This window comes from Pimephales promelas, chromosome 3 (assembly GCF_988280905.1).
Source record: "Pimephales promelas chromosome 3, fPimPro1.hap1.1, whole genome shotgun sequence".
Classification (NCBI taxonomy): Eukaryota; Metazoa; Chordata; class Actinopteri; order Cypriniformes; family Leuciscidae; genus Pimephales; species Pimephales promelas.
This window is the reverse complement of record NC_142771.1, coordinates 13,557,692-13,584,963: the sequence shown is the minus strand read 5'-3', so window position 1 is coordinate 13,584,963 and position 27,272 is coordinate 13,557,692. Positions and strand designations below refer to the sequence as shown.

Sequence of the window (27,272 nt, the reverse complement as noted above, 5' to 3'; positions counted from 1 at the left end):
AGACCAAGCGTCGAAACAGCCTGTCTAATTCTAAAGGTCACAGAAGTTGGAAAAGAGTCATGTAAAATGTAATTACATTCATTTTTTTTTGTGCAAGAAAACCTTGCCTGACATTATAAGTGGATCTCAGGGCAAAACAAAAAGAAATGAAAAGAAAAAAAAACAACCATTATTTATAAAGATAACATACCAGTCGAGTTAAACAGTCGAGTTTTACTGTTTTCGAATCCATTCAGCCGATTTTCTGATATTTAGAAGAATATCAGTTTCTGGTCTCATTGACTTCCATAGCAGGAAAAAAATTTACTATGGAAGTCAATGAGACCAGAAACTGTCTGGTTACTGATATTCTTCTAAATATCAGAAAATCGGCTGAATGGATTCGAAAACGGTAAAACTCAACTGTTTAACTCTGGGGGAGTTGTAAAATGAGCCCATTTCCAAAAATGAGTATCCCTTTAATGTTAATTTGTCCAGTGATTTTGTGCTGTTTTGATTCACCACAGATAAGATATGAAAAGACCAATGTTCGGTTTTAGTAATTTTTTATTAATATGTGCTGATACAGGGTCGTACTGACCTGCAATGACGCAAACGCTTACATTAAACCATCCCCTTTGGCCCAAACAGCTGTCAAAGCAATGACGGTGAGAAATAAAACACATATCATTCTTCAGTAAAAACAGTAAATCACATGAACCCTCCTGTTACACGGGACCCAAGCATCATAATTTAATCAAAGAGTAGTTCAAATAAAACAATGAGTTCAGAGCAGGAAAAAAAAAAGAAGTATCAAATGAAAGGATCATTACCCTTTGATGACTCATTCCCTCCCATGGTTGTTTTATACAATGTCTAATACTGCCCGGTCACACAACAATGTACTAATATGATAGTCCAAATCAAGAAGGCCTAATACATTCTAGGGTGATTCTGTCCCCTGCCCTCTTTTTCAAAACCACCCAACCCTGACAGAAAATGAACACACGCGGAACAAAAAGACTGGGTGTTTCATCAAGAAACTTGCTGTATGATAAGGCGGTGATTCTCCTAGAAGACCATTTTACACCCACCCATTTACTGAGTGCTGGCCTAAACATAGTTCATATGCAAACATACAGTCAAATGCATGCCTTAAAGAAGCTATAAAAAGCTTCAAACTTAAATATGTAAAAATGCCCTTGCTTTAAGATTTCTATATACTCTATATATATATATACAGAGTACAAAAAACACACAGCTCATGTGTTAGTGTTTTGTGAACACTGTTTTGTGAGTCTCTGTAGTATTACCTAGAGCTCTGTGTTCACCCTGCTTGACCGAACCATTGTTAAAGACTGACAGACAGCTGGTTAACAGTTAACGGCACGAACCTCCCCAGTGAGCTCTTGTCACAGTCTCAACAGTACAGGTGCTGTTTCTTGCACAGACACACTTCAAGAGATCAATGACAGAATAATACTACATTATTGGTGTGTAGACGTCTGTTTAAAACTAGCGCTTGCCTGTTCTCTCTTTGTTTGTGACAGTTACCCATTTTCCGTCGACACAGTGCTGGTGCCAAAGCCCAGTCTTGCCCGATCCACACATAAAAAGGCGGTTCTGGGCTCCGCAACGGCCCCTTAAATTGCAAACCAAATACAGACTATGTCATTTTTTGTGGCACCTAACAGCTGATATAATAATTATAATTTCCATCTCAAGCTGAAGTAAAACGATTTTCAAAAAACGGATAGTTTCAACTTTGTTGTAAAATGCTGATACTCCTGCAACATATTCTACATTAGAGCAGTGCTTTGAATTATTTTAGCAAATGAAATATCTTAATATTTGTTTTTTTTTTTAACTTATTGCTGTCACCATCATTTTCAACAATAAGCACCCAAACCTGTGTGTTACACTGATTTTACCATGGTTAATGGAGTTTTAGGCACTCTGCCCTGTGATGCATGGTTTCTTGTGGTTTATTGCTCTAACGATGAATGAATCTTATTTTCTATGAATTTAATATTACTAATCACTGTTTAAAAGATTTGAAATATTTAAAATAACTTCCTTTACATCAAACATTCATTCAAAGTTATATGGTCTTTAATAATGCTCTCCAAAAGTTAACACAAAAACATTTATACATTGTATAAGGAATGTTTTTACCTGAAACGTTCAGTTGGATGTTCGTCTAACGTTTTTTTTTTTTTTTTTTTTTTTTAAATGTTGCAACTGTAACATTTCAGAATATGTTCCATAATGTTCACTGAATGATAAATAGAATTCTCCCTTCAGGTTTGTATAACCAAGAAAAAAAAATATTAGGTAAGATTCCGAAATAACGTTTTTAAAATGGGAACGTTAGCGAAACATTATTAGAACATATTTTTGTTAGCTAAGGGGCCGTGTGCAAAAAAAGTTAGTCAATTGCGTCAAATCAAGCAATGGCGAATTTGTGTGAAGTTTGAAAGGAGAAATGTTTCACCCTTGTGACTCCTATTGAAATGACTGGATTTCGCAAAGGCAATTTTAACTGCACCTTAAAAGACAGAAAAGCATTGTTTGTTTGTAGACAGGCTATGTAGCAACGTAGTCAGTTAAGTCATCTTTCATTTCTCAAGTCATTGGAAATGTGGGCCAGTTGTGAGAACACAATCACCATTTGGTTGGAAAAAAGGGAGTGGATGAGATCTGTTCGAGCGGTCTCTCCATTGGTCAGTGTTGATCGCTCAATAACTGAGGGATCCCAATAAAACATGTCAGATAACTCCAGGGGTTCTCTTTGCCTGTCAGACGTGGTGCGGCCGAGCAGGTGGGGTGCTTTGCCCAGGGCTGATGCCTCATGTTGTTTTGACAGCAGGGAATGACTTGATCATCACTCACTCTCTTTTATTATATCTACTATCCTACTATCTGGACATCAAGTCAACACATGTCTCTAAAAGCGAAGGGGTCGGCTCGTGATCAGAGATCATGACTCTGGCTCTCTGGTGCCAGGCCTCAGCTGAGGATTGGGACGACAGGAGGGTGAGAGACTGTCAGATCACATGAGTGCAGGCGAGGGACGAGAGACATGGACTGGAAAGAGGACCTTTATATTTCCTGTCCGTCTCACAGGCCCATGTGAAATCTGCGCTTAAGGTTTTTCAGCAGAAAATGCAAAGTTGGACACACACTTAAATTCACTATCAAAAAACCATTAAGACTTTATGTTTAAGTAGTTTTTCTAATCCCTAAACACTGACCAAATCCACTTTTTGTAGATACGCAAGTAAAATGTACTTTCTCTACTGGAAAAATAGGTCAAAATATATTGATGACTCATCTTGCACTTATGGGCATGTACATTTATTTTCCAATCAACCGATCTAGAATAAGAATCTTCCTTCCCCTGATTCCACCTGTCAGCAAATCACGGATGATGCCTGTTTCAAATTCATCAAAATAGTTAAGAAATCCATTAAAAAAACAAAAAAAAAACAACAAAAAACGGTAAACTACTGGCGGCAGTGGTTGCCAGCATCATACCGTAACTATACGGTGTGTTACAGTTTTTTTTGTTAGAACATATACCTGTTAAATTAAATTTTTATACTGTAGCTGACACTACAGTATTTAGCTGTTAATTTCAAAAACAGTAACACACCGTATTTTTACGGTATGATGCTGGCAACCACAGCTGCCAGTAGTTTACCGTTTTTTTACAGGATTATTTTTTATTTGGCAAATTTCATTATGGTTTCAGCCAATAATTGTATCGTTTTTAAACTCATTCCGCATAAAAATGATGGGAAAAGCAGCAGATTCCGTCTTGGCCGACTCATCCAGTATCTACTCATGCACTCTTTGCATTTCCGTGTGAATGTGAAGACGTGGAAACGAGGCTGATGTGGAGAGTGGATCAGGGTGATTCCTTTCACAACTAAAGAACAGCGAACACAACTGCTCTCAAAGAGCGAGAGGGGGGAAAGACAAAGGGAGAAACCCAAAGCGAGGGAACATGGTGGGTTGACTTCTCTAGATTATAGCTCTTAGTATTATTATGATAATCACGGGTTGTATGGGGATTTTGGAGGTGGTAGCAGTCCCTCGGAGCAGGCTTTAGTCTAGCAGTTTACCACAGCGCATAATCACTGTCATTATCAACATATTCAACACTGTACTATATTATCCCCTCAGTCCCATGTAAACAAAGCCTTTGACTAACATAACAAATCTTCCCACATTAATGCTCAGCTAGGAAAGCCATGTGAAAATAATTTGGCGAGCTAAGCGGGAAGGGAGAAAACGGTGGCAATGCGGAAAAAGGGTCGATGGGTGATTAAAGCAAGCAAGGGCAGAAATCGGAGAGATGCAGAAAACGTGACGCACGTCGGATGTCTCCAGGGATGGAGGGGGAGAGGTAAACAGCCTCTCCCACTGGCCGGTGCAGCAGGGTAAGAGGGTAAAACAGCAGCGGTGTGGTGCCAGGTGGGAGAAGGGCCATGAGTCAGGAGCAGATCTCCTCAGAGAGCATTCGAGCCAGTTCACAAAGGTGTATGACAATACATTCAAACGGTCAAACCTGCTGACCAGTTGAAGCTGGTCCTACTTATCAACATGGAGCATTTTTGCAAGAAAAGCATGAAAAAAAAAAACCTGTTCAGGTCATTGCATTAAATAAAAGCTGATCATACATGCCTTGGGCTAAATAAAGGACCGGGTGTAGTAACCACCTTCTGGCCAGCACACCGGTGAACATACCGACCCTGTGTCAATCAGTACAAGTTACCATGCAATGGATTGCACACACGTCCCCTTAGAAGACTTACAGTAGTAAGAGATAGAGAAAGAGAGAGAGTGCAGATAGGACATACATTCAGGATGCACAATGTTCTCCACCTCTGACAGCGAGTGTCGCAGGGCTTCTTTAAACCAGCTGCACAATTGTGTAGGTTTGATTGACATCACCTCTTTCATTAAACATGGATACTCACCCCTGCTCTCTCTCTTTCTCTCCATGGCTATGTTTGTAATGGCATACTAGCTTACTACATACTGCATAGTATACACTGTGTTTCAAAACAATAGCAAGTGAAACAGAAGACGAATGTTCCGCAATATGCATTTCAAACATGGACTCGTGTGTCATATTTTGCACATGATACTCAGTGTATACTGCAGCAGTGGTAAGCGCATTATATTAGTATGCTCTTCAAAATATAGTGTAGCACACTCTTGTTACCTGAAAACCACACTGAATAAATGAATATGTGCATAAATAACCAAAACAGACAAATACATATTAATAAATAAAACATCAGACATGAAAGAGTTGAAGATTGAGCAGACTTCAGTAGGGTGGAGCACTCATGAATACCTCTCTTTTGTTCAACAGGCTATGCAGCTCATTTGCATAAGGGGATTCTAAACCATCTCATTGGTCAGATGTTCCTTTCGCCCAATGAATGCCATTTTGTTTTGTTTCAAATCTCAGTGTGCCTGACTGGCAAAATAACATTTAAAATACCTTTTAACAAAGTCTTTTCGATGGAAGCTTATACTGAGCTTTTATATAGATATAGATTTACTCTGCTTCCCGTCCTTCCAACGCGGGTCCATGTTATCCCAGTAAAAATAGCCTCTGAGACGCACGCACACACACTCTGGTTCACAGGCATCCAAATGTTCACGTTCAGACACACACATACAAACAAACTGTAAATCAACTGTCGCACCAGGTTCAGAAACGACTGCTGATATTGGGATGTAAAAACAGTCAAATACAATCTTCCGAAATATGCGCCGCAATTTGTTTTTCTTCAGCTAAATATCTTATATTCTATTCGTCTAGTCGTCTGATATCTATTACATCCTCCTGATAAAATTTAACCAGCAATACACTATGGCAGCTGTCAATCAACCCACAATGCACCAGTGCACCCCCGAGGCACAGTGTATTCCCCCTTTCATTCATGTCAAGCACTTCCTGTCTGGGAATGTTGAAGGTCAAACATTACCAACAATGTTATATTACACAAAAATTGTGCCAGGATCTATCTCGTTTGTATGTAAAATCCTTCACTTTCTGTCTCTCTGTCTCTCTCTCGCTGTCTCTTGGCAGACAATTCGATTTCCTGGCTCCAGGGCAAGACCGAACAGGGGCCGGAGAGAAAGAGAGCGAAAGAAAGAGAGAGGGAGAGATAGGTGTAGTCTCCAGGTCACAAACTTCAAAACATCTTTATTATTTCTGTCGCAGTACAATAACTGTTTTTCATAGTATTTGATCATTTTTTTGTTGCTTTTGTTCATCTATATACAGGAGACGAGTAGAATAAGACTTGCTGTCGCTTTCGCGTGATTCATATGTACAGAGGTCGGACTTGAAGAATGGCTGGAGCAGTAGCAAAAAAATTCTTCTAGCCACAATAACACAGGTGATACAGCACGTCCACCTACAACATCCATCTGTGATTAGGAAAGCAGCTTCAGTCCTGAATCCGCCCCCATCTGTGGATCTGAGACGAAACCTTACAGAGTTTCCTTCGTGAGAGATCCCATGGTCGAGAGGCTTCAAACGACCCAGCTGAAGATGGGTTGTGTCCTAAGACCCCCCACCCCCAGGTTCCCAGTCTCTGTGGTTGTTCTGTACAGAAGAGTCAGTTCAGAGAAAGAAATAAAGGCAACTCCACTAAGGCAGCTTCCTGCTACCTGTGTCTGAACAATTAGTCCTTGTTTCCTTTTTCATGAGCATATGTTCACACTCTTTATGTTCAGTATCAAGCACTTCTGTGAGTGTGTGTGTGTGTGTGTGTGTGTGTGTAGATTCCAGTTTGTGTCCTGGCTCAAAAACAGTTATTTTTGGCAACACCAAAGAGCTTTCAGAGAGATTTTTGTCACTTGCAGTATAATGGCATACCCCCAGCCCATTTCCTCATGTAACAGCTCTCATCAAATAATGATGGAGAAAGGAAAGTGAAGGTAAGGAGTTACGCAAAAGTAACATTTTAAAGATGAGGTGAGGTGAAATAAAAGACAGAAATAGAAGGCCGGTGTGATTCTTGACAGTATTCTTGGGACAGCGAGAGCTGAAAGCGGAGATGCCCATTGAGACAAGGCAGATAGTAGGACTTGCGGTTTCTTTATGTGTGTGTGTGAGGAGGGAGGAGAAAATGACGCTGATGAGAGAGCAGAGTGGTTACACAGCACTTCAGAGAGCCTGCTGCCATGGAGACAAACCTCTCTGTCGCTCTCCCTGTTTAGGCTTTCCTTACCTCTTCCTTCAAAACAAATGAAAGAGCTAAAAGGCAACCAGACATGAGGAGGGAGTCAGAGACAGGAGAGGAGTCCATCATCGGCATCTGCACTTTGCATCAGACCCTGTGGTGCTCTTACTCCTCCACCTCTTCCTTGTAGTCACAGGCTTGTGACCAGCTGCATCTGTCCATCTCCCTCGCTGTGGGGGGGCTCAGGGGCGGGGTGGGCTTCAGTGCTCGGTCTCCTAGGTGGAGCCTGGTAGAAGGTCTGCATGGGGGCTCCGCGGGAGCCTATGGCGGGCCGACCCGAGCTGTAGTAGAGCTCCTCCGGAGGCTGGGCTGAACGTGGAACCACTTCCAGTGGCTCTGGGCTGCTGTCAGGGTAGGGTGAATCTCGTAGGTTGGTGATGCTGGTGTAGAGGGAGTCCCGCGCGGGCGAATCGGGAGCTCCTTTGTGGCCGTGGTGTGCCGCACTTTGGCCGCTCTGACCGCTGTGGCCCAAGCTCTCCGTCAGGTCGGCCGTGTAGCTTTCGGACTCTTCGGGGTCGCTCTGGTAGAGCACGGACTGGGCGCGCTGAAGCAGCAAGGGCTCCTCCAGAGCCTTGTAGAGAAGTTCCACGTCCTGCGGTGTGCGCTGACGTGCTTCTCTCGAACAAAAGTCTTCGTCGTCCTCTATGCCTAGCCCCGGGTCGGGCCCGCCTCCACCCCGTCCGATGCCCATGTGCCCATGTCCTCTGACCAGGCTGCCACATGTTCTGTCGCCTCCCCCAACCCCTCCACCACCTCGTAGATTGTTATGCACGAGTTCAGATATGATCATCTTCTCGAATGCCGCAGCATCCGAGAGGTTTCTCCGTATGCCACCGAGAGTTTCCGAACCGCGGGGGTTCAGAAGGGGAGGGGGGCTATCTCCACCTCCGCCTCCCAGGAAGTCACAGCTTCCCCCGGGAGCACCCGGACCCCCGACGCTCCGCAAAGAATAGCTGTTGTTGAAGTTCCCGTTCAGAGGTAGAGTCTCCATGCCTCCATGATCTCGGTTCTTAGACAGTGTGCTCTCTGTTGAGGGAGCAAATGAGAGGAGGTAAGCAAATGAAAAAGAAGAGGGAGAAGTGAGCACTTCATTACCTATTTTAATCAAGACCGGGATTCAAAGCAACAGAATCCGGGATTAAATCAATAATGGGGAAAGCAACTTCCATCACAAGATTAATAGGCTTATGGACAGAGGCAAGTTATTACCAGGGACGCAAATTGTGTACATAGAAGCACAGGCTTCACTGCACACGTGAAGAGGTTATCATTCTGCAAAATTAGCCTATAAAACACTGAAAATAGCCATAAGCATGAAAGTGAAAAGAATCTTACTTGGGTCACGGAAAGTTCCTGTGGATCCATGGTGAGGGCAAAGTTAGACAAAAGAAAGACAACAAAAGTGATCAATGACATATTCCTACATATGGAACTGCATTATTTTTAATGCAGAAAAACAAATCCCACACAGCAGTGCCTCATTTACGTTGGGTAAGCTACTTTGAAACTACAGATTGCAATGCTACTGCTACATGCTACAGGCCAAATCATAATTGGAAATATATACGGTAAAATAAAATGACTGTTTTCAAAATGTGGTAAGCAACAATAACTATAATGAAATTATTTAAAGGGGTAGTACACAAAATTACAATTTTGTCATTATAATGTTTCAAACCTGTTACTTCCTCTTTATTTTTAAGCAGAACAACAAATATTAAACAAAAACAAAAATTGACTTTGATTGTATGAACAAGAACAGAATTCTTTAAAATTCGTAGAAAACGAAGGCCTTTTGTTTGGTTTTGGCACGATGATTATTCAGCGAGACGTTATTCACACTTCAGCCTCATAAAGTCAAGACGATGTTTATTTCACGCACCCTTTCACACTCCAGAGATGTTGTGATATTCTTTTGACTCGTCGGCGTGTATTGAACGCGGGAGATGCGTGTGGCGGCACACACCAAGGCGTGCGGGGGTTTAAATATTAATGCCCGGTATGATTTTAATCAACGCTCCTCTGTGCAGAGAGAGAGTAATTAGACATTCTAATGAGGCCCTCCTCCTACTTCCTCTCCATAAGCATTCTAAAAATGTCCTCTCAGCCAAGCCAAGCCGAGCGCCGCACCGTCAGCCTGACACATTACACAGAGAGGGAACGTTTAAAATATTCAACAGAGACGGCGTCTTAAATTTCATCCCACTGACATGGGAACCGCAGCTATCTTTCTCTCTCGCCGTCTCTCCATCGGCACATGGAGGCGAACGGTACGGCAAGAGAGCGAAGCCCGGGCATAATTGTGTGTGTGCGGCACACGGGCAGAGGCATGCCGATACTCTGTGGCGAATCTCCAGGGATCGCTTTCCTCTCTCGCTCCGTTGTCAGTCACTCAACTTCAGCCCTAGCTTTAATCGATGCTCTGGTCTGTCTTTCCCGCAGGAGGGAATGAAACACTGGCCAGATGGTCAGCCCCTGTCCACCCCTCTGAATCACACTGACAGACCGACAGGGTGTAAACTCACACGCAGAGGGAGACGCATACACACACAGCATATGTGCACATGAATACCATCAGTGACAGTCACACACACACTGCGGCAAAAAATCCATATACAATAATAATAATAAAAGATCCCAGAAGATTTTTTTTTATTGTTCAGAAGACAGTCGTTCTAAGCTAAAGAAACTAACTTTTTCGTAACCAACTGATGTCTCTAAAACAGAATTTAAAAAATACACAAAACTCTTTATTAAGTCTCATTTCTGTCTTGGAGGAACAATTGTGATTTTAAAGAGATCTCTTTGTGATTAAGCTTTCTAAAGAGCTGAACTAAAATATTTCCCATTCAGTTATATATGCAGACCGTTCAAACATTTAGGGTCAGTGAGCTTAAAAAAATAATAATTTGATTGAGAAAGTATACTATTACATTGATCAAGTGACAACAATCAATACATTTAGGTTACAAAAGATTTGTATTTCAAACAAATGGATTCCACAAAAATATTAACTGTTTTTAGCATTGATAATAATAAGAAATATTTGAAGAGTTCAGATGCAAAAGCCTCTAAGTGCCATTTGAAATTTTCTTCTAGAATGATCATTTTTATCAAGCTTGTATATTTAAGTTCAGTGATCTCACTTAAATGGCAATGATAATTACCTATTAATTGTTATTTAAGTGAAATTACTGAACTTAAATATACAAGTTTGATAAAAATCATCATTAAAGAAGAAAATTTCAAATGGCATTTAGAGGCTTTTGCATCTGAACTCTTCATTTATTTGCATATTAGATTGATTTCTGAAGGACCATGTGACACTGATGATTGGAGAAATAATGCTGAAAAAACAGCTTTTGCAAATTCAATTTTAGAATAGGGGTGTGACGATAACCGCATCACCGCGATATCGAGTTAATGAGATGCCTACCGCGGTGTGAGGTTCATAACCGCACTTTTTTTTTCTGCTGAAAGTTACCGGAGTGCAAATGATGTGTGATATGAACAATAAAAACATTAATCTTTGCTTATAATTTATTGTATTCAGCGAGTCCTTTGTTCAAGGGCTTCTGGAGAGAGAGAAAAAAAAAACGCTTTTCTGCGCAAGGGAGGGACAGTCCATATGGGAGGGGGGGTATTTTTTGTGTGTCTGATTATTAGTATAACTGTTTGGTGTCAGTACTTGGGATGTTTACAGATAATGTTCAATTAAATACACACAAACACAAGCATAAAAGACAAAAGCATAACATAAACAGTTGGAGTTTGATTTTAATTGCATGCGATACTTCTCTTATGTGGTATAGTCAGGCAGTTGACAGCAGCCCGCAGCCAAAAGATATCGAAACAAATAACAGAATTATATATATTTATATAATTCTGTTATTTGTTTCGATATCTTTTGGGTTTAATAGGAATTATGGAACAGGTTTTGTCATCGTTTGCAACCCATTATTTTGTAGAATGAATTATTAAAAGTTTTTTTGCGCGTCAATTCCGTGTCTTCATCAGTTGGGAGCAAACTATCCTCGGTTAATAACTGTAGGACTGGTTTAACAGAGGACGCTGTAACTGTCTTCTCGGAAGACAGCGCATCTGTAAAATCTGCGACCTTCTTCAGCGCTGCATTAACGGATTCAAGGACTTCGATGTCCTGCCACGTCGGTATCAAATGCTGGCTGCGCCGGTCATCCATCAACACCCTCCTAATGGCTGGGAGTTGCTCGAGAGCGCGCGCAACCATTTTCTGCTTAGTGCCCCACCTGGTAGGACAATCCTGTGAATACATAAGACAAATTAATACCCCAATTAGGCTATGATTTTTTTTTTTTTGTCCTGTGCAATAAAAATATTTATTTATACATCGTGCCACTATTTATATGTGTATTTTTGCCATCTGTTGTGTTTAATGTTATGGAGCTCCGCACATTAGAAAAAATGGCTAAATCGTACACACGATTTATATAAATAGAGGGAACAATTAGTAAATAATTTTGCAAATCGAGGAAACGAAATAGTAAATTGTGCGCATGATTTATAAAATGAGGGAACGAATTAATAGGCTAGATATGTTTTTTTTTTTTTTTTTTTTTGCACAATGTGCAAGGCTCCGTATGCTGTTATAACAAGCGAATTTCTCCAGCTCGGGATCAACAAAATCGTATCTTATCTTGATAATGAAAATGGGCAGCAGAAATTCAGAGTATTGATTGGCGTTTCCATAAATATATTTACAGGATTTTAGATTTCGTTATTTTGTATTCCCTTTGAAAAATTATAATTATTAGGCCTACATCATAAACAACATATTAACAATAATATGAAATACCATTTAGCCATTTTTTCTAATGTGCGGAGCTCCATAACATTAAAAACAACAGATGGCAAAAATACACATATAAATAGTGGCACGATGTATAAATAAATATTTTTATTGCACAGGACAAAAAAAAAAAATCATAGCCTAATTGGGGTATTAATTTGTCTTATGTATTCACAGGATTGTCCTACCAGGTGGGGCACAACTCCCAGCCATTAGGAGGGTGTTGATGGATGACCGGCGCAGCCAGCATTTGATACCGACGTGGCAGGACATCGAAGTCCTTGAATCCGTTAATGCAGCGCTGAAGAAGGTCGCAGATTTTACAGATGCGCTGTCTTCCGAGAAGACAGTTACAGCGTCCTCTGTTAAACCAGTCCTACAGTTATTAACCGAGGATAGTTTGCTCCCAACTGATGAAGACACGGAATTGACGCGCAACCTGAAAAGAAAAATGGCTGGGGTCTTGAAAGACAAATATAGTGCGCCTGCAACACAGCAACTATTGGCAAAGGCCTCATTCATTGACCCAAGATACAAGGACATCAACCCCGGAGATGACGTTAAAGATGCGCTCTTGGAGGAGATGATGGCAATGCCAGAAGAGCGGCGCGATATCGGGGATGGAGAAGGTGCCATGAGTACCGCTGCGTCTGGAGAGGAAGGAGGAGGAAGTGCGCCATCATCTTCGCCTCCTCCTCCAAAAAAAAAAAGAATCTTGCGGACCTGCTTGGAAAGAGAAAAGCACAATCCTCCAATCCGGTCCCAAAAAGAATCCGTGCAGATACCGAAGTCGCAAGGTATATGCAGGAGGACGCCCTCGATCTGCACTCTGATCCGCTTGCCTGGTGGCGGGATAATCAGGCTCGATTCCCTCTTCTATCGAAAGTTGCCAGAAAATATATGACTATTTGCGCAACGAGCACTCCTTCGGAGCGTGTATTCAGTGCGGCTGGCAACATTGTTACTCCGTTAAGATCCTCGCTGAAACCAGACAAGGTTAACATGTTGGTTTACGTTTAACCTAATTAATAGTTAATTATTAATATGTACAATTTAATATAAATGTTAATTTGCTGTTAATAATAAAGAAAACTGCTTTATAATTATTAAAAAGGCTGTTTTAGTTTAGCCTAACGAATAGTTAATTATTTACAATTTAATATGAATCTTAATCTGTTTATTTGTTAATAAAGAATAATATTCTTTTATAATATGCTTTATAATATTCATTTCCATTGTCATTTACAAGCTACATGCGTTCTTGATCGTCTGCAGTGTGTGATGATGATGCGATCACGGTAAAAAAACTAATTTTTGGCGGGGGTGGGGGGTGATAGGGGGGGGTTTGGGCGGTTAACCGCCAAACCGCGAGATTTGTTGCTGCTTCACCGCGGTAAGAAAAAATCCCATACCGTCACAGCCCTATTTTAGAATTTATTCAAATCATTTTTATTTTAGTTTAAATTGTAATAATATTTCACTCTATATGTTTGTTTTTCCTAAGAGGTTTTAGAAGAAACATCCAAGACAAGTTGATTCTCACAGCACAGTATGCGCTACAAAGGAAACACCATTAAGCCATTTAAGTTATAAAATAGCAGACAACTCTTCTGAAACAACTTAGATATTAGAGGGATCCTTTCTTTCAAGCAAGCACATACTGACCGGTAGAGTTGAAGACTCCAGGCGAGGGCGGGGTAAACGTCTCAGCCAGCAGTGTGTTGTAGGGAGAGCTTCCTGTTCGGGTTTGCAGCACAGGGTTGGTTAAAAGATGGTTCCCCATTGTGCCTTAGGAAAAAAAAAATCTTAACATAAATATCATCCTTTTTTTACTCAGCCTATCAAAATCACATTTTATAGCCATTATTTAAAGACACCATGAAATCAAATTTGACAATTATTTTTTTAATGTAATATTGCAGTATTTAATATAATTGATTTATCCAATCACTCAATCAATTCTCGGGTATAAATATGCAGCTATAATGCATGTAGGCGATTTTTCTTGTTGATATACAATGGTTTCATACTGTTAAAACTAATCATGGTAAGTCTGTAAGTCTGTAAGTCTACCGACTCTAAAGAACAATGGCAAGGAAAACTAACTTTACCGCGCTCTGAGAGCCCCCTATGGGAACATTTCCATTGTGTTGTGGCTTAATTTTGTTGTGTTGTGGCTTGATTTTGTTGTGTTGTGGCTTGATTTTGTTGTGTTGCTTGATTTCGTTGTCTTGTGGATTGATTTTGTTGTGTTGTGGCTTGATTTTGTTGTGTTGTGCCTTGATTTCATTGTGTTGTGGCTTGATTTCATTGTGTTGTGGCTTGATTTTGTTGTGTTGTGGCTTGATTTCATTGTATTGTGGCTTGATTTCATTTTGTTGCTTGATTTCGTTGTCTTGTGGATTGATTTTGTTGTGTTGTGGCTTGATTTTGTTGTGTTGTGGCTTGATTTCATTGTGTTGTGGCTTGATTTGGTTGTGTTGTGGCTTGATTTCTTTGTATTGTGGCTTGCTTTCATTGTGTTGCTTGATTTGGTTGTGTTGTGGCTTGATTTGGTTGTGTTGTGGCTTGATTTCGTTGTATTGTGGCTTGATTTCATTGTGTTGCTTGATTTCGTTGTGTTGTGGCTTGATTTCATTGTGTTGTGGCTTGATTTGGTTGTGTTGTGGCTTGATTTGGTTGTGTTGTGGCTTGATTTCGTTGTATTGTGGCTTGATTTGGTTGTGTTGTGGCTTGATTTGGTTGTATTGTGGCTTGATTTGGTTGTGTTGTGGCTTGATTTGGTTGTGTTGTGGCTTGATTTCGTTGTATTGTGGCTTGATTTGGTTGTGTTGTGGCTTGATTTGGTTGTGTTGTGGCTTGATTTCGTTGTATTGTGGCTTGATTTCATTGTGTTGCTTGATTTCGTTGTGTTGTGGCTTGATTTTATTGTGTTGTGGCTTGATTTGGTTGTGTTGTGGCTTGATTTGGTTGTGTTGTGGCTTGATTTGGTTGTGTTGTGGCTTGATTTCGTTGTATTGTGGCTTGATTTCATTGTGTTGCTTGATTTGGTTGTGTTGTGGCTTGATTTGGTTGTGTTGTGGCTTGATTTGGTTGTGTTGTGGCTTGATTTGGTTGTGTTGTGGCTTGATTTGGTTGTGTTGTGGCTTGATTTCGTTGTATTGTGGCTTGATTTCATTGTGTTGCTTGATTTCGTTGTGTTGTGGCTTGATTTCATTGTGTTGTGGCTTGATTTCGTTGTCTTGTGGCTTGATTTGGTTGTGTTGTGGCTTGATTTCGTTGTGTTGTGGCTTAATTTTCATTGTGTTGCTTGATTTCGTTGTGTTGTGGCTTGATTTGGTTGCGTTGTGGCTTGATTTCGTTGTATTGTGGCTTAATTTCATTGTGTTGCTTGATTTGGTTGTGTTGTGGCTTGATTTCATTGTGTTGTGGCTTGATTTGGTTGTGTTGTGGCTTGATTTCGTTGTATTGTGGCTTAATTTCATTGTGTTGCTTGATTTGGTTGTGTTGTGGCTTGATTTCATTGTGTTGTGGCTTGATTTGGTTGTGTTGTGGCTTGATTTCATTGTGTTGTGGCTTAATTTCATTGTGTTGCTTGATTTTGTTGTGTTGTGGCTTGATTTCATTGTGTTGTGGATCTATTAAGTTGTGTTATGGCTTGATTTTGTCGTGTTGTGCATCGAATAAGTTGTGTTGTGGCTTGATTTTGTTTGTGATCTGGCTTGATTCCGCTGTGTTGTGTCTTGATTTCGTGGTGTTTTGCGGCTTCATTTTTTTTTTTTTTTTTAAATTAATGAGATCGGGATGTGTTGGACCTAGTTAGGGTGGTGTCTTATTGCTCTTACTGCAATAACATTTTTTAACACAAAATGTTTGCTAACATGTTATTTTTGTTGAGAAAACTCTTCTGCTTAAGAGTATACAGTCGCGGACACACAAGTTAAGAATAACAGTTAGCCTTTGCTTTGTAGTGATATAATCTCATTAAACCTGTTATATACAGTGTATAGTGCTGAAAAGCTGTATTCATGAGCATCCAGAAGGCAAGAGCTATCAGTTTCAAGAGGGGTAATACGCAATATGAACAATATGGAATAGCAGTTTGCACTTCACATTAAGGTTAAGCAGATGTTACTCTACAGTATGATTATTGTGTTTTTGACATTTCATCAAAAAAAAAAAAACGCCTTAATGTCGGTGTGTGATGTAACGGCTGATTTGATGAAGTGTTTATTTGAAGTCAAGTCGAAATGTATTTGAAGAGTAGTTGTGGAGCGTAATTCTATGCCTCACTGTCAGATGGAGTCATTGGGAGGGAAATGGTAATATTTGCCATTATGTAGTTTCACAGAGCAGTCACTGAAATGTGGGTTCATTTCCCAGTGAAATGTGAACGTTTGCAGTAGACAAATGTGACTCAGAGAAATGGCACATTCAGTATGGCCCATAATGCAGGCGCAGAGCTCCAGCCCGGGGCTTTCAGACAGAAATGCCATGAAATTAAAAAGAGGCCAGTATGACATCGAGTGGACTGAGGCAAAGTGCAACCCTGCACTCTCGCGCTATCATCTATCAGAGAGGACCGCCTCAAGAATTAATTTCAGACGTGCGCTCGCCTTTCTCACACACAGACAGTGCTACGCGCATTTCTTACCTCTTGCAGGAATGTTCCGAGTTTAATAAAAGTAAAGCTGTGCCACCAGCATTTGTGGCATAAAATTGATTCATTTAGAAAAAAACAACAACAAAAAAACAGACAGAAACGTACATGTAGTAAACACACTGTTAAATCATAGCCACAAGACTTTAACATGAGACTAGCGTGACCTATTCAATCTGTCATAACAATGTAATGCCGCTAAAGCTCACAAACCCACTTAAGCTGTGCAAATGATTCACTAAACATGATTTGATTTGAAAACTTGTTAACTTCGCATAGTAGGCGATACCAGAAGGAGACTATCTATCTGTCAAGCATTGTTTACATAGCAAAAACTTCACTCCACCCACCAAAACGATGTTGGTAATGCATAACCAGATGTTCATCCACCTACAAAGCAGAGCCCCATCTGAAAGAGTTGGATTTCCCTGCTGGTGGTAGCAACATAGAACAGTCTCAAGGATTTAGTCTGCATTACGCCACAAATCCTGTCAATAAGCTTTTACGTGAATTAAACCCGGAACATTCCTTTAATTCCCGTAAACATCTTACAGGAGTGTCTTGTGTAAAACGTGAGGAGGGAATCTAGGCCAGCGGGAAGGTACGGCGGCGGCTCTTGGAAGCACAGAATAGACTTCACACAGCGGTGAATTGAGAAATGAGAGCGATAGGAGATGAATCTGATAAAAACAGCGGCGTACACATGCACGCGCGCTTTCATTTCCCTCCATCTCTACTTCTGACTGCCATTCACTCTTGTAACATCTAAAAACTTTTCTCCCGCGGCACAAAACCCCGCCGTTTCCTCTCCCCAGAATCTATTCTTCTCTTCTTTTTTTTTTGTTGCCGCTATATGGTTTAGATCTGCCTTTCTGTCTCGTAAATTCTCTCTCTCTCGCTCTCTCGGCTTGATTAAAGTCCCCGGAAAGCAACAATCGGCACACTGCAGTGAGGACGCTACTGTCATTCTCCTCAATTAGAGTAATTACCCCCCGTTCATTCGGCGGCTAATCACTTCATTAAAAACAAAATGGATAGAATTAGCATAAAGAGTGGCGGTTGATTTAGCTGCAGCTTCTCTGTCTTCACCCCCCTCTCCTCCCACAAACACTGATCCCTGGGATGATCAGAATGGCGGTGACGCCACAATCCAGATCCAGTCCTGGAAATAGTCTGCTTTTAAAGGGGCACTTGGCAACTATTTCAACTAGGGCTGAACGATTAATCGCAATTTACATGTAATCGCACTTAAATCGAGATGGATATCTGTAAACGGAGAAGTTATTTTTAGTTTGCTTTGGGGGTAAAAAGAAGTCCGACATATGTGAGTAACGATATATTTGAAGAAATATGACCCCTTTAAAGGTGCCATATGGAATAATTGAGGTAAAAATATCCAAAAAATGAGCAACACACATCAAAAGAATGAGAAGAAATAAGTGCAATGATGTCATTAAAAAACTGGCAAGTCATAGTGCTGCCGAGATATAACCTAAATTAGCATGCTAAATTATTAGCCCCGGCCCGGCAGGTGTCGTAATACCAGTTTCGGCGGTATGCGGGCGGGCAACGTGCAGCCAAACTGCAGTAACACGAGTAAGTCGCGCTCGCGCCGGCTTGTGTGTACTTGAACCTGATGTCATGTCGTGATGTCGTGTCCTGGGCTTTAATTTTCCCATATCGTCGAAATGCACCGGCTTGTCTATGAGACGGCCTTTATAATTTAGTATTGAGATGTTGTTCGTTTAGTCTCTAATCTCTGAAAATCTCCAAATGATCCACGTGAAACTGCGGTCTTCCAACCTTTTACTATTAGTTTTACTGATTAATATGCGCGAGGGAGACCCGCTCGCCCGTGTTGTTTGAAGACATGAGTGCACGCGGCCGCGGAGGTATTTTTCTGGAGGTATACTGACCCCATCTGGTATGGAATATGGTGTATGATTTGATTTTTTATCAAATATGAAGAAAGGGACTCTGGTGCATGCTGGGACATTTTGAGGCTGAAAGAGCATCTCACCACGATTGAGGGTTGGAGTGCTGTTGATGTCTCCGGCCATGAAGGACGACTCTGTCTGCTTTCGCACCGTGTCGTTCCACATGCGCCGAATTCGGCTCTGAAACCGGTGAATGAGGTGATGGAATTGTTAAATGGAAGAAAACGGCAGTCTATACATAGTAATGCTGTCAGTGTGCATGTGTGTCACCTGTCGGTGTATGGCTGCATGACGTGCCTGGCTGCCGGTGTAGTAGCGGTTGTTGGCACGCAGGGCAGAGTTCTTCAGCGACCCGTGAGAGCTCGTGGTGGAGGTGCGACTGCAGCAGTACGAATGACGCAGGCACTTGCTGTACTCCTTATGAACCTGAAACACAGAGCATTGGCACTTAAACACACTACACACGATGACTAAATTATAGCATAGACGTGTATTGTCTCTTAAGGTTTGGACTGAAAGTAATGTTTTCAGGCACTTAAAGGCACACTACGCAAGAATTGTACCTTAATATAACAACTTCAAAGTCATTTTGGTGGTAAACAAACTCATAGTAGGGCGAATCATCCTGGTAGAAAAGCTTGAGGGGACGCTGCTGGAAAAACTAGCAATGCAAGTTTGAGAGGAGCGCCCCCGGCAAATCTCGCGAGAATCATGACGTGCTTTACGGCAACAACGTCACACACATCACAACATGAAGGACGAAGAAACTTGCACGCATTCTGCAACTCGACAAAGAAAACGTGGTCGGAAGAGACTAGGAAAAGAAAAAAAAAGAGAATGAGCCCAATCCGCATGCATTGGTCTAGTGGGAGATCTTTTGCCAAGCGTGTCAGAGGTTACAGGTTCTACGTTTTTTCTCTCTCATCAAAACTGAATATGTTCATCAGTGGTTACAGTCTATATCAAGCAGGGACACATTTGTGTGCATTTTATTTTGTGATTTCACCGGAATGAATAGAGAGTCTCCGCAACTGCGATATATTGAAGAGCGTGTCCGAGTGAAGACTGAGCGTGCCACCACAAGAGCCACTATGTATCCATGACACTGATAGCAGCGGACACGAGCGCTCAGCTTGAGTTCAAAAACACATTTTAGTGCTAGATCTCTTTGGCCTCGTTTAGACTGCATGGTTCAAGTGACCCAAATCCGATTTTTTCCTCTCATGTGGCACAGATCGGATATGACCGGTGAACGTGTAAGCAGGTTAACGCATGGATTCTGATTTTCTCAGATCGGATTCAGGCCTCATTCATATGTAGCAATAAATCGGATACGTGCATTTGCGTGTGCCATGTAAGCAGACAAATCGGATATTCCCCAGTAAATGCGAGTCGTCCGTCATTAAAAAGTGCGCGATTACAGGCGCAATGGAAGAAAGGATACAAAAAAATCGGTTATAGTCAGAAAATCGGATTTGGGCATCAAGACCTGCAGTTTAAATGCAGCCTTATTTAATGCCAAAAATTCACACTATGCAAGATTTGTACCTTAATATAACAGCTTCAAATGGGTATCAGGCTGTGTCACGAAAGTCCTCAAGTGCACTTAAGCAGTATTTAATTAATATTATGGTACCTTCAAGTTTTTATACACCTTTAAGACTTGGGTGTAAATAAACCTTTAAGTAAACTTACGCTACAATTAAGTGCACTGTTTTGTTTTTTTTTTGTTTTTACAAGGGTTGTCATTTTAGTAGTACACAATTTTGTTTAGTATATTGCTGTAATGCAACAGCATTGTTTTACAGTAACAATCTATTACACAAAACAGTGCAATCCAACAAAAGTCTTGCCCTTCATTTTTTTTTTTTTACTTGGATATACGTAAAACGGGACGGGAAGAAAATTTGGTTGCAATTTCTGGTTCATGCCGACTTTTGACTATTTCAACTTGAAATTAAGGCATTTTATTAATTGTATATTATATACATTTATTTGTTTAATGCAATATCTTTACTGTGTCATATAAAAATAGCTCAAACTGTAAAACTTAATGATATCATTAACAATCATTATCATTATCAATGATATCATAATTATATATTTAATAACATAAGCTTTTTGTACATTTCCAGTGTAGTTCGCTACTATTTGTTAATAGCTCAGATAGTCAAATGGGTAGCGTGACTGATGTTTAACTACTTTAAATTATACAGTAAGTAGCTTGGGAAATTAGTTTTTAAAAATACTTCTCCCAAGGGCTCAACGAATAATGCAAGTTTGGGTTTGGGCTACATTTGGCTGAACAAAGGCAGATGGAGTGCTTGAAAACCTGTTTGAAAACAATAATTACCATTAAATAAAGCTAATTATGATCATTATATTTATAATAACGATAATTATCATGATACAGATGATTTTTTTTCCCCATATTTAGTGAACTTTTGAGGAATTTTAGCTGCAATGTGTCCCCAAAGTACTAGTTAGGTATGAATTACTGACCTTTTTCTGTAGAGCACAGTGGAAAATAAAGATGAACATGCCCTGGAAGGCATTGAAGGTGGTGAAAAGGTACGCCATGATAACAGTGTTCTCGTTGATGAAGAGGAGGCCAAATGCCCAGGTCAGGCCTAAGAGGAAGAGCAGTGCGATAGCCCCCACAGCCCAGGACCTGAGTGAAAACATGCACACATTCACAAATACATAAAAATACAGCAAAAAAGGTGATTATAACATGTATTTTTGCAGTGGAAGACACTCACTTGATGTTGTCCAGGCGGCTGGAGTCGGGTTTGAGAGCGGACGAGTTACGGATCATCTTGTGAAGTGTTATCATGAGGAACACCAGGTTTACCTAAAGGCCAAAGATGAGACAAAGCTAAAGGTGATAGGAATGTAACTTAATGATTTCTTTTTGTGACAAATGAACCTTTTGGTTTTTCAAGAAAATGTCTAAACAGGAAAGACAGCTTAAACCCCTGGTTCCTTCCTAACAACAGAGCTCATTCATAAAAAACAAGTAAAAGTTTCGAGGAAACTGCTTGTGAAACCATTCTAGCTTAAATGGCTGCAATTAAATGTACAATTTCCATGAGAATGGTGATACGAACATTTACACAGAAATTCGCTCCGTTTGTGTTAGATTAGTGACCCAATGCAAGAAAGGAAGACTTTTCTATTTTATTTTATTTTACACACAAACTAATAACAACAAAAGCAGGGCTGCTGGCGCATTAGTAAAATATATTGTAATTACGAAAATGTCAGCAAGTTCCCGTATCTAAACCTAATCTAAACTCCACACTCATATAAAGCATATTACAGCCAAAACATAGTCGTCAGCAGCAACAGATCCATAGGTGAACAAAAGTGCTTTGTTTGATATGACTAGCACAGCACTTTTCAGAGGGAAAAAAGAACAAACTCTGTGAGCAAAGCAGAGAGAGCACTGAATGTTTGGAGAGAACAATACCATGATAATGAAGGACACAGGGCCGATAAAACTCCAGATGAAGTAGTTATCCACCCTCAACCAGCACCTACACACAAAACACACACACACAATAACTTTAGTGGTAACATTTCACTGTCCAAAGAACGATCACTTCATTGCAGGGAAAATCCCATGCAACTTTTATAATTTAGTTCATTATTGATCATTGAATCCACTGAAACAATGGCAAACTATCTTAAAATTGTATTACTATAAACATCATGATACATGTTTGGCACAAAACAAGCTAATAAAAGAGCAATAAAAGTCTAGTTGAAGGTTAAGCTCAGTTTTTAATCATTAGCACACTGAGTCAGCGTCTCATTTTCTGCACTGTAGTCAACATTCAAAAGTCTGCAGCTGTGCTATTTTTCCTCACTCGCATACACAAACACAGACCAACACACACTCGCAAAGCGACACACTCGCATATGCGGTAATCAGCTCAGTTAAAGGTGCCGTAAGCCGGTCTCCATGCCGGAGACACCGGTTCGAATCGGGTCGAGTGTGACTAGTTACATTTGGTGCCGTGACCCGGTTGGGTTAAGGGGAGGTGAGTGTAATGGAGGCAAACTTGTAAGAGCTGTGTGTGTAAACCTCAAGAGGCATACTAGAGATCTTTAGTACCCTTGTTAGCATGATTCGATTCCCACACAGAGCGGACCATGTAGGACTGGTCACACACACATACATACCATAAAACTTCAAATAATAGCCGAGTCCCAAGTAGACGCCTGTCTCTTTGACATGCCTGGTGTAGCTACAGGTTTGGATAAATAAAGGCCGGTCTCAAATAGAGGCCTGGTCTTTTTTTTTTTTAGTTTCGGGCTGTGTTTAAGCCAGTTCTATGGTGCAGGGCAGTTCTGGGCAGAGCTAGCGCAAAAAAAAGGCAGGCAGAGTTAGCGGAGGCGGGAGAAGTAGAGGAGTGCGATGATGAGGAATTCGCCAATGAACTTGTAGTTGAGGATCGCTTTTTTTCTTGTTGATGTGTTTCTTCTATTGTTTAATGGCTGTCACATTGTTTAGTTTTTGTATGTTGCCAATAATCTAAAGGGGGTCGCACACCGGACGAGAAGCATAGTGTCGCGCCACGTCCATGACGACTCAAGATATAATGATATTCCCAATTCATTCAGTTAACGGACGCTCTGATAAAGTGAATTCAGACTGCAGACTAAGCGACGATTGTTTTTAATTGTACTGTTCAATCATAATATTGTACAGACATTATTTTAATTCCATAATGTCCCTAAACATAACAATATTGCAGGCCATAAACTGAGAAAGTGCACATCCGGTGTGCGGTACCTCGCGTTGTCCTAGACGCAACGCGATGGTGTGCGACCCCCTTTAGACATATGGTAATATAGTAGGCTAATTCTTACATTAACTGATTTGTTAAAAAACAAATTTGAATTATAAATATAATGTCCTACTGTCATGCTTTCCGTCTATCAGCATATACTATTTGAATCATTATCTCTAGGCCTAAATGCAATGAACAAGATCTCAACATTATAGACGGCCTGTCTCAAATAGACGACTGTCTCAAACTCAAGCCGGTGCAGTTTGGCGATTTGGGAAAATAAAATCCCTGAGAATTAGCATTTTAAAACCCAGGTTTTCCAGACTGTTTTTAAAATGGCTAGTTTTCAGATTGCTAAAAAAATAATAGTGGGATGCTCCCTTAAGAAGTGTTCTTTTAAAGTAATGTATCAGAACAAGATCTGTCAGATTTATGTGTGCTATTTCAAAACAAAGAAAGTGGCCACTTAACACCTTTAAGTGGCTTCATTTATAATTCACATGATGACCTTGGTTAAGCCAGGATCACATGACAGCAACCAATCTACTGAACTCCAAACTACATGGAACCAGTATACGTTTCCTTGTGAAAGACGATTCTGCAATTGGAATTTAAACTCCCAGAGAGCCATTTTGCTGGAATCCATTTAAATGAAACAAATGGTTTAAAGAGGGGTTGTGCCCCCCGCTTAAAAACCCGACGGCCCTTGTATGGCCGAGTGCAAATAGACTGCTTCACACTTACGCTTTTTTAGTCCCATAGCTGCGGTAGTCAATGGCTGCCGAGATGCCCACCACCAGGGCGGGAAAGCAATAGCCACACAGGTAGTAGTATTTCTTCCGGGAGTACTCGCTCTCGAAGACCTCCACCAGCATCAAATACAGCTGGATTCCCTCCAGACACATCCAGGAGAACGCAGCCAGGAAGAAGAAATGGAGGAGGCCCGCAAAAATGGGGCATGCAATCTGCGTTCGGACAAAGAGAAGGAAGAGGGGGTTAGCGAGAAACATATTAGAAGTGCATTTACTGATACTCACTAAGTGACTATGAAAGGGGCAGTTCACCCAAAAATTTAAATCATTTTTTCACCCTTAAAGTTGTTCCAAACATGTGTGACTTTCTTTCATTTCAGGAATAGAAAAGAAGATATGTTGAAGAATGATAACCAAACAGTTTGCGGTTCCTATTGACTTTCACTGGAAGCGGGAACCGAAACCACAACATTCTTCAAAATCATCCTTTGTGTTTCACAGAAGAAAGGCATGGTGATGGCACAGTGGATAAGACACATGCCTTTGGTGTGAGATAGCACTTTTTTGAATCCACTGTGAGACACCATTGTGTCCCTGAGCAAGACACATAACCCCTAGTTGCTCCAGAGGCATGCGACCTCTGACATATATAGCAATTGTAAGTCGCTTTGGATAAAAGCGTCAGCTAAATGAATAAAAAATGTAAAAAGAAAGAAAGTCATGCAGGTTTGGAATAACAGTAGGATGTGTAAATGAAGACAGAATGTTCATTTCTGGGTTCATCTTTTGAAATCTGGTGCACTTCATTTTGATGGTCCAACTACGTCAACTAACTCTCAACTAGCATTAGTAGACTGTTAGGTTAGGGTTCGGGTTAGTAGAATAAGTCGACATTTAGTTGCAAAGTTACTTAGTCAGTAGAATGTCTGTTGGTGGACCATCAAAATAAACGTTAGCAGATATTAGGCAGAAAGTCTATATAGGCTAATAATGACTGCTAGTTGACATATTGCAATTAATTTGCAATCAAGGTAATTTTTTTAATAAGTAAAATGTCTAAAGTGGACCATCGAAATAAAGTATTACCCCACATTGTACTTTGTTTTGGTCCAGAACCACCTACAGTATATGTGATGCGATCTGGGAAAATCCGTCGGATGTCGCGCTGGTACGTTTTCAGTAAGGTCTAAATATAGATTGAATGTCAGTTTTTTGTCAAAATTTGGTTTTTATTTAGTTATTATTCCATAACAACTTGTTTATCATCTCTGAATACGTCTTGGGAAAATTCACTAGAAAAATAGCGATTTATAATGTCCAGCTGAAAAGACTAAAGTTTTTCTTTAAGAACACCCAGGCGGAGCGGAGGGGCAAAAAGCAATATCTGCCGTTTAGCTCTCCATCTCTTAACACTACAAAGACAGTTCACCGATCAAAATAAACCACATAACAGAATAAAGTCCAGTCCTGGGTGAACTACAACAGCCCGCAAGTTTTTATTTATTTATTTTTATCCAACGTTATCGTGTGATGTGATGCGGAGCACAAGAGAACAACAGAGTTTGAAACTGCTCGTTTAAAAGAGCTTTGCTCGCCTCTCAATCGTCCAATTTCAAAACGGTTTTCACAGGTTGAATTTTTTAGTTCATAAGCTAAAATATGTGATACGAAAAAGGCAATAAAACAAAGGAGCGCCAGTCGTCCCGCTAGCAGGACGTGACCGTTTCTGAAAATCACAGCGATCAGTCGACTTCAGATGACCATAACTTTTGTTACAGACAAACGATAAAATAAATAAATACATATTTGGAAAGGACTTGAACCCAGCTTTAATAGGGCCTCAAAACCTGTAATATGTCAAATTTCACCATGTGGCGGCTTTTCACAGATCGCATCACATAATTACACGACAACAATGTACTAAAAATGGAAATAATTGTTCCTTTGCATTGTCAAAACTATCCCTATTCACACAGATCAGTGAAAACAATTTAAAACACTGTATTATGCTGCCAGGCCAGTAGGTGGCGATGTCACATTGTAAAAAAACACTATGCGCCTATAGACTGAACATGCGATAAACATGCACATGACAAATTTGCGTTTTTTGTAGTTTACACTGAGACGATAACTGTATAGTTGTCAAAAAATTGCACTCATTTTTAAAAGTTTGGGTAACAATTTAGAATACGGTTCCTTCGTTAATGAATAACTACTCAAGAACTAATGAGTAACACAATATTAACAATCTAGTAACTATTATTAACTAACAAGAAACTCTGATTAACGAACTAGTAAGTAATAGCGCACAGACGAAAGTGGTAGTTCACTATTAACTAATCAATAACTACTATTTTTTTAATACTTCCCAGAGAACTACTGAAAAAGTTTATTAACAATCTAACTACTATTAACTAAAATAAATTCTTATTAACAAATTAGTAAGTAATAGCTCACAGATGAAAGTGTTATTAGATACTTCTGCGGGAATTACTAATTATTTGAATTATTATAAAGTGAAGATCATTGGAACTAACTAATAATTACTCAAGTGTTACAAAAGACATTTTCTAAAAGTATACTAAAGTTCACCAAAAATCTCAAACGTTTGCACAAATCTTGACTAGATCATGTAGTAACACTTGAGTAATTACTAGTTAGTTCTAATGATCTTCACTTTATAATACGGATCCAAATAATTAGTAATTCCCACAGAAGTATCTAGTAACACTTTCATCTGTGAGCAATTATTACTTACTAATTATTTGGATCCGTATTATAAAGTGAAGATCATTAGAACTAACTAGTAATTACTCAAGTGTTACTACATGATCTAGTCAGGATTTTTGCAAACGTTTGAGATTTTTGGTGAACTTTAGTATACTTTTAGAAAATGTCTTTAGTAACACTTGAGTAATTACTAGTTAGTTCCAATGATCTTCACTTTATAATACGAATTCAAATAATTAGTAACTCCCAAAGAAGTATCTAGTAACACTTTCATCTGTGAGCTATTACTTACTTATTCGTTAATAAGAATTTA

The 27,272-nt window shown here is 40.1% G+C and overlaps 2 protein-coding genes across 3 annotated transcripts in view; both read right to left on the bottom strand.

The window, feature by feature from the left end:
• The window catches only part of LOC120489036 (adhesion G protein-coupled receptor L1), a 56,386-nt gene extending 42,562 nt beyond the window's left edge, over nucleotides 1-13,824 (bottom strand). Inside the window, exon 1 of the mRNA XM_089128283.1 lies at nucleotides 13,747-13,824. The gene's annotated coding sequence lies outside the window, so the exon portion shown is untranslated. The remainder of the gene's footprint in view (nucleotides 1-13,746) is intronic.
• Nucleotides 1-27,272, bottom strand: part of adgrl1a (adhesion G protein-coupled receptor L1a) — a 232,828-nt gene that overhangs the window by 29,438 nt on the left and 176,118 nt on the right. The window contains exons 17-25 of one of the 2 annotated variants that reach the window (XM_089128281.1): nucleotides 24,222-24,442; nucleotides 22,151-22,217; nucleotides 21,441-21,532; nucleotides 21,181-21,349; nucleotides 18,949-19,104; nucleotides 18,762-18,858; nucleotides 13,747-13,869; nucleotides 8,589-8,606; nucleotides 529-8,279 (exon numbers count right to left, since the gene is read on the bottom strand). In XM_089128281.1, the coding sequence (XP_088984407.1) occupies nucleotides 7,384-8,279; nucleotides 8,589-8,606; nucleotides 13,747-13,869; nucleotides 18,762-18,858; nucleotides 18,949-19,104; nucleotides 21,181-21,349; nucleotides 21,441-21,532; nucleotides 22,151-22,217; nucleotides 24,222-24,442 (1,839 nt within the window). In that variant the 3' untranslated portion in view covers nucleotides 529-7,383. Of the gene's footprint in view, nucleotides 1-528; nucleotides 8,280-8,588; nucleotides 8,607-13,746; nucleotides 13,870-18,761; nucleotides 18,859-18,948; nucleotides 19,105-21,180; nucleotides 21,350-21,440; nucleotides 21,533-22,150; nucleotides 22,218-24,221; nucleotides 24,443-27,272 lie in introns of those variants that run through there. The other variant, XM_089128282.1, reaches the window with a different exon arrangement.